The sequence below is a fragment of the Fundulus heteroclitus genome, unplaced genomic scaffold (assembly GCF_011125445.2).
Source record: "Fundulus heteroclitus isolate FHET01 unplaced genomic scaffold, MU-UCD_Fhet_4.1 scaffold_1014, whole genome shotgun sequence".
Lineage (NCBI taxonomy): Eukaryota > Metazoa > Chordata > Actinopteri > Cyprinodontiformes > Fundulidae > Fundulus > Fundulus heteroclitus.
Window position 1 is genome coordinate 14,789 of NW_023396482.1, and position 7,549 is coordinate 22,337.

Here is a 7,549-nt window from a genome sequence, read left to right on the forward strand (position 1 = left end):
CGGTGACTTGGATAGGTGCCATTTTAATACTTGAATGATAACCGTGGTTGTAGCTTTTGACCAGATCCTGAAGCACGTTTACATAACGGAGAGTGTTGTTTGCTGTGAAATATCTCCACATTCTTGATTTTAACGTACGGTTAAACCTCTCAACCACCGACGCTTTTATTTCACTAGCCGTGGAAAAATGTTCAATTCCGTTTTTATCCATTAACGCTTTGAATGATTTGTTGAAAAATTCTTTACCGTCATCAGTTTGAAGCCTCTTTGGAACCCCACTCTCCCTTAAAACAGACTCGAAAGCTGTTACGACATCGGACGCTGTTTTCCTTTTTAAAACTCTGACGTAGGCTCTTTTGGAGAATACGTCAATAACGGTTAATAAATAATTGTAGCCGTCGTTTTCTTCGGATAAACTCTGCATATCACAAAGATCGGCTTGAAACTGTCTCAGAGGCCTGGTGACAAACACTCTATTTCTAGGAAATCTTATTCTTGCCGGTTTATGTAAAGAATATGCATCTTGTTCTGATAAAAAGTCTCGGACCACTTCAATCGGAACCTTTTTCCCGGTTTCACTCTGCATAGCCCTCTGTAATCTATCTACTCCACCAAAAGAGCCGGGGTGCGAAGGCGTGTAATATACCCGCTTCATTAACTTTTCTTCAGCCATACCTTCCCACGCACGTAGTGATGCTGAATGAAGGAAAAGAGGTCTGTATTTGGGTTTTTATATATTTTATTATTAATATGCATTTATTATATCACAAACTAATTGTAGAGAAAGTTCATTTCATATTTAGAGAAAGAGATTAATTTTGTTACGATGTCACAAACTAATTGCAGAAAATACTACTTTAATATATCACAAACTCAATGTAAAAAAACACTCATTGGTTAGATAAAAAGAAAGACATTCTTTTAATACAATGTCATAAACTAATTGCGGAAAATACTAGTTTAATATATCACAAACTCAATGTAAAAGAAACACTCATTTCATATATCACAATCTAGTTGTAGAAAACAATCATTTCATATATCACAGACTCATTGTAGAAAACACTCATATAATATATATATTACAGAAAGATATGACAAAACATGCATGCTTTGGTTTCAAGACCCCTGCCAGTACTGCGTGATGGTTTCAAGTTGATCTTTTAAGTCATAGTTTTCTTGAACCAGCTGATTATACACCTCGCTGATGTGGTCATGCACCCGCTTGGATAGCGTCAATTCGTACAGATAGGCCTGTGCGACGGCATTGACTGTGTCGTTGTCTTGATGGATGTTGCGGGCGGCTAAAAACCGTTGAACGGCATCGATGAAACGCTCGTTATAAAGCATTCGCATTACACCGTAGTAATTACTTTCAAAGAACCGGTCCTCAAGCTGCTCCAAACATTCATGGTCTCTCTGACTCGGACGATCATTGATGCATCCGTAGCACTTTCCACGCATGTACTTTTCGATGGCGGTGCTCAAAAGATGGTGCACCACAGTTTTCACCGCTTTGATGAAGCCGAAGCGGATCCACCCGTCGTATTCATCAGCGCCGGTGTCAGCGTCTGGTTCCCCGGATGGAAGCTGCGTATCCTCGGGTTGAGAAGGGTCCGGGAAGGCTGGATCTCCTTGGCTGAAGGGAAGTTGCGAGTCCTGGAGCTGTGAGTACTCAGACTGAGAAGGGTCCGGGGAGGGTGGAAGATTCAGCACTTGTGAATCTTTCTCCTGGGTCTCTGACAGAGACGGCATGGCTGGAACCATGGCTGGAAGTGTGGTTGGAAGCATGGAATTCTCATCCCGTAAAACAAAGTACTCGGGCTGTAGTTTCACACCTCCAGGGGCATTGGCCCAGTCGTCGATACGCCTCTGCAGCGATGTGAGGAGACTCTCGCTGTCGCTGTCGAGTTCGGAAGAGGATTCAGGGGTTGGCGAGGGTGAAGGAGGGTGGTACGGTCCCGGAAAGAATTTGTCGCTGTCCGGGGAGCCATGCTGCGGTGATGTTGAAGCGGTAGTTCTTTCAACCGCATAGTTGTTCATGGTTTCAGATGCTAAAAGTCTGGTCACTGAAGCTGCATGGATGTTCCGATCGGTCTGCCCGGTTGTTTTTTTATACTGAGAAGGGGTGTGGTTAACGTTGAAGGGGGGCGTTATCGGGTGTTGTGAGGAGGGCGGGTCTAAAAAGCTACCACTTTCTTGATCCTCAAAACGTCTCTCCAGTCGCAACAGTTGCAGAACAGCGTTGACATCCGGTCTGCTATCATCTTGTCACACCATGCGTTAAGCAGAAAAATAACCGGAGTTGTTTTATCTTGAGCCTGTCTCGGAGTTGCGCGGAAGAAACCATCGACCGGTAAGCCCCGTTTTTGATTGTCATGTTGGTGAGAAGATCCTATTTGTTGAATCTGTGTCAGTTTCGAATTCCTAAAGTGGGGGAGGGGACCGGAAATGGGGGGAGGGGTATGGATTCCGGAAGTGGGGGAAGGGACCGGAAATGGGGGAGGGGTATGGATTCCGGAAGTGGGGGAAGGGACCGGAAATGGGGGAGGGGTATGGATTCCGGAAGTGGGGGAGGGGACCGGAAATGGGGAGGGGCCGGAAATCAAAGGGGGACCGGAAATGATTAGGGTCATAAATCATCCGTCAATTAAAAAGTGACAGAAGGTATATCCTATTAGTGTGTTACATTCACTTTCCAATCAGCTATGAGCAGCTTACCTGTCCATGCTGAGATTATGCTAGACTTTAAAGTAGGTTTCTCATGGCTTTCTGTAAAAAATTCCCCTTTTTTTGTATTTCTTATCATTCAGCTTTATCACTGACCTGTCCGCCCTGCTCAGGAACAGGGTTCAAACAGTGAACTCGAGCAGAGCTTTGATGTGAAGGCATTGCTTTTCAGTAGCTGATTCTTGCAGATTTCTTTAAATGTTAATGTCGCAAACAAGCCATGGGATGGGGATTAAAGGACACACCTCCAGAGGTGTTTCCCTCTTCCAGCCATTTCCAGGTCGGTTGAAAGAAAAAACACATTTAAAAAAACTGAGCAGGGCATAGCTGATCAGTTCAGGTGAAATTGAGTAGGCAGAAAAGGGGCTAATGTAAAAAAGTTTAGGACGTGAAACCTTTGAAAGCTACTTTACAATTGTGATTGCTGTTAAATCTCTAGTGTTTGTGAGTTGTTAAAGATGATGTTTAAAAAAAACTTTTTGCTTTTCATATACAGTACACTTGTTGTCTTTTAATGTTGTCTTAGGTGGCAAGTTTTACAGTGTCCTGCCCCACCTCAGTTGGAAAACTGGTGCTGATAGAGCTTGACAAACAGCCGCTTGTGGTGTTTCCAGAGGATGCTTGGTTCCCTGCCAAAGTCGAAGTCAAATCACCCGAGGGAGTTACTTACAACTTCCCTATCTACCGCTGGATCACTGACTGCAAAGTGCACCACTTCAGAGAGGGAACAGGTTTGTGGAACAGACTGAAATTGTGTTAAAAGCTTGTTTCTTTTAACTATAGGCAGACAGGAGCAGATTAACACCTAAAAGTTTTTTTTTTTTATTTCCAGCACTGAAAGGGTTTGAAGACAATCATCATCTTGGCAGGTACAGCCGGGAAAAGGAGATCAAGCAGCGTCAGAAGGAGTATTGGTGAGAAAGCACACAGTCAACAACACCAAACATCCTTCTTCCCTACGGGTATGGTGCTCATTTCTGTTAGTTTTGTTGAATAAGATCTATTGCTTATTAAATTCCAAAATGAAATTTCTCAGAATCCCCCCCCCCACCCCCCCCAAATAAATAAAAAATAAAAACAACAACAAACACATCTGCAGGTATCATTCTGCTGCAAGCTTTTCTCATATACTGCATAGTATATCTGCACCTAATACATGATTCAGGACTCTTTATGCACAAATTACTACATTAATGCATTATGGCACAATACCAATCAAGATTCTTGATTTCAAAATTAAGCCTAGCCCTTTAATCTAAAAAGAATACATCCTATTTTCTTTTACCCAGGTAAGATTAAATTTTTCCCTGAGGTCAACTTTCCAATACTATTCTGAGACACAGCCCTCTGTGAACAGCCTGCTACTTTAGCCATGATCTTTTGTCGATTATCACAACTTGTGGCCTGTTGATTCTACTAGGCTTGCATTAGCTGTAAGCCATAAAAATGAAAATGAACTGAAAAAAAGCTTGCAATATATCACTCCAACTTACTGAGAAGCAAGGAAATGGGGCACTGTCTTGTTAACTATAATAGGATTTATAACTGAAAGATAAAATGTAATTTTCCATGTGTGCTACACTAAAATAAAACTCAATATATATATTTTTCAGCTGGGATGTGTATGCAGATGGAATTCCTCACTGCATAAAAGCAGATGACCTATTGTCTCTACCTCCTGAAGTCCGATTCTCCTTTTCCAGGCAGACAGAGTTTCTGTTCAATGCGGGGACAGGGTAAAATCCTATTATTTGGATACATTTCTGCCTTCAATCTGATGTTTTTAAGTATATCAACAATAACACATTTAATATCTTATTTTCCTTCACTAGACTTGCAGAGCTGCAGTTGAAGGGGCTGGCTGATAATAAAATGGAATGGACGAATCTTGATGACATCAGCAGAGTGTTTTGTTGCAAACAGACTGAAATATCCGGTATGCCTAAAGTGAATCCTGTTGAGCCATAAAGCTTGTTCAGAGGAGGTGTGGGCTCTTGACCCACAAAGAGAAAAGTGAAAAGTTGTAATTTGCAAAGAAAAAAGTATTAAGCACAGCAGAGAGACTCTGTTGTTTGGTGGTTTGGTTGATTGGGTGATAAAGTTCTTCCTTGATGCAACGTAATAACATTTATAGAATGCGTGTTGCAACAGTGTAACATCTTGCTCTTTCCCAATGTTCAAGAGCTATATTTATCTTTTCATTTGTATTTCTGTATTTATTTATTGTTTTTTATGTCATATGAAAAACATTATTATTATTATTATTTAAATGGAAGCCTTACATGTTTAACATTTTATACTTTAAATTGCTAACCGCAGCAAAAAATAAATTATATATATATATATATATATATATATATATATATATATATATATATATATATATATATATATATATATATTTATATGAAATTAAACCTGACCCAAATTTCAGTTTAAAGTCTGTTTGAATAATGCTGACGTGAAGGGTTTCGATTTAGAGACATTTAAATGACGTGCTTTTCTTTTTTTACAGACTATGTCCAAGAGCACTGGAAGGAAGATGCCTTTTTTGGCTACCAGTTTCTGAACGGGCTCAATCCCATGCTGATCAGACGCTGTGACGTCCTGCCTGACAACTTTCCTGTCACTGACGCCATGGTTTTCCCTGACTGTTGCTGCTGCTTGGTGGAAGAAATGAAGGTGACTGTACAAAAAAATACAGCTTATAGGTAAATTTGAAGTAGTTGCGTTTTTACACAAAATTGACTTTGACATTTGTGAATCTTTCTTAAAATTTTAAACAGAAAGGCAACATTTTCCTTTGTGACTACAAGCAATTAGACGGTGTGAAAACAAACATCATCAATGGCAAGAAGCAGTACCTGGTGGCTCCACTCGTCTTGCTCCATAAAACTGATGATAAACTCATGCCTATTGCTATTCAGGTGGGATTAGCACTCAAATACAAATAATGAGTAAAATAATTATTAAGCATCCAATTAAATATTTATTTTACGTACCAGAACATTCAAGTTTAACAGGAACAGGAAGAACAGGAAGAACCTAGCTGGATGTGATATAAAAATATTTAGAAATAATTACAGAAAGAAGCAAGGCCCGCATGTGAAAGCCAAGAATACAGCAACATTTTTCCAAAGACCAATCATGATCTCCATCATGAAAATCAACGCTAATGCTATGACCATGCAAGATAAAAGTATTGATTGCAAAGTCTCCAGCTTGAATAAAAGTTCATAAGACAAAGATTTACATGATGATTTGTACAATGAAGAAGTCAAGAGAAATGTTGTCTGATCGCATCAGCTGGGATACTTAAGGAAAGGCAAGACAAGTTTATTTACAAACTTTTTAGTAATAAGACAATTGAAAGGCTTACCGGGTACAGGTCTGCTAATCTAATTTAGCACAGTGTTGAAGGACCACTTGTGACAAAACATGACAGCATTCAGGTGTGCACCCCCCCCTGCCCCCCTGTTTTTTCCAAATAATTGTGTAATTACAATACTTTAAGACATGCAGTGATTGTGTAAAACCTAGCAGCAGTGAATGGAAACATCTAAAAGCCTTATTTTTCAATAAAATAATCTGTGCGTGTGTTGCTCATCAGTGTTTAACTGCACTGCAGTAATGCAAATGTTCGAATGTTATTGTAACAGTGGCAGTTGCATCCCTATAATCCTACGACTATAGTCGGTCCACATTCAGTCACAGCAACCTCTCATTTGACCCTAACACACCAAACAACATAAAATATTTTTGTAATTTGGCACAGGCACAGAATTTTTTGAAGAAGAAGAAAGCTACAGAAGAAAATGAGAAAAAACATAGAAGTCAGATTAAAGGTTTATCACTTCAACCACCAGTCTGCTATGTTCTTTCTTTCAGTAGTCAAAAGGTGATATCTTCAAACACGTTCCCACTGCTGTTCTCTTACATTTCAGTTAAAGCCTCAGGGTGAATTCTTTAAATTCCTTGTCATGAATTAGTTTCTAAATGAAAAAAAAGTCTGTCACCAGAAAAAAAAAAACAAATCGAAACAAATGAATTATGGAATGTTCTTTTTGATTTATGTGGAATCATAAAACAGTCTTTTAGACAGGGTGACCAAACAAACAGGTCTGCTCTTGGTAAAAGTGGCCTGCATGTATTATATCTAACCGTGTTATAACCCTGTTGCAGCTGAAGCAGAAACCAGCAGAAGACAACCCAATCTTTCTGCCGTCAGATTCTGAGTACGACTGGCTGCTGGCCAAGATTTTTGTGAGAAGTGCAGATTTCAGTGAGCATCAGCTCAATGTTCACCTGCTTCGCACTCACCTGCTGGCTGAGGCGTTTGCAGTGTCACTGTTGCGCAACATGCCCATGGTGCATCCTCTCTACAAGGTAACTGAAGCTGCAAAGTTACACCGTGTTTAGCTGTGCATATTTCGACATATGCTCAGGATGATACAAGTTGTGGGAAGATTTGTTACTTTATTGCTTCTTCTTCAGAAGTTTTGTTTCTGTATTATTGTAATCCAGGGAAGGAGCATGTTATAAAACGTGCAAGGTAATCCTTATGTTGCCACTAACATATTTTTCTCTTTTCTCAGCTTCTCATACCTTACACCCGCTACACTATGCAGATCAACTTCTTAGCTCGGAAAACACTCATATCTGAGGAGGGTGTTTTCACCAAAGTAGGAAAATGCACTCCAAGGGACATCATTATTTCTTCTTTTTTTTTAACGACAATGTTTGTTTTTAACTTTGCTTTTACTTTCTCCAGTTTACATCTTCTGGTGGAGAGGGTATGAGCACAATTCTAAAGAGATCC

The 7,549-nt window shown here is 39.9% G+C and overlaps 1 protein-coding gene across 1 annotated transcript; it reads left to right on the forward strand.

The window, feature by feature from the left end:
* Window positions 1–2,950: 2,950 nt before the first annotated feature.
* LOC118558131 (arachidonate 12-lipoxygenase, 12R-type-like) lies at window positions 2,951–7,546 on the forward strand (the record flags this gene model as incomplete). Its single annotated transcript, XM_036128600.1, has 10 exons — window positions 2,951–3,010; window positions 3,257–3,461; window positions 3,563–3,644; window positions 4,344–4,466; window positions 4,563–4,666; window positions 5,246–5,412; window positions 5,517–5,657; window positions 6,913–7,116; window positions 7,326–7,412; window positions 7,502–7,546. Coding segments are annotated over exons 1-10 (1,218 nt in total), but the record flags the coding sequence as incomplete, so codon positions are not given.
* Window positions 7,547–7,549: the final 3 nt, after the last annotated feature.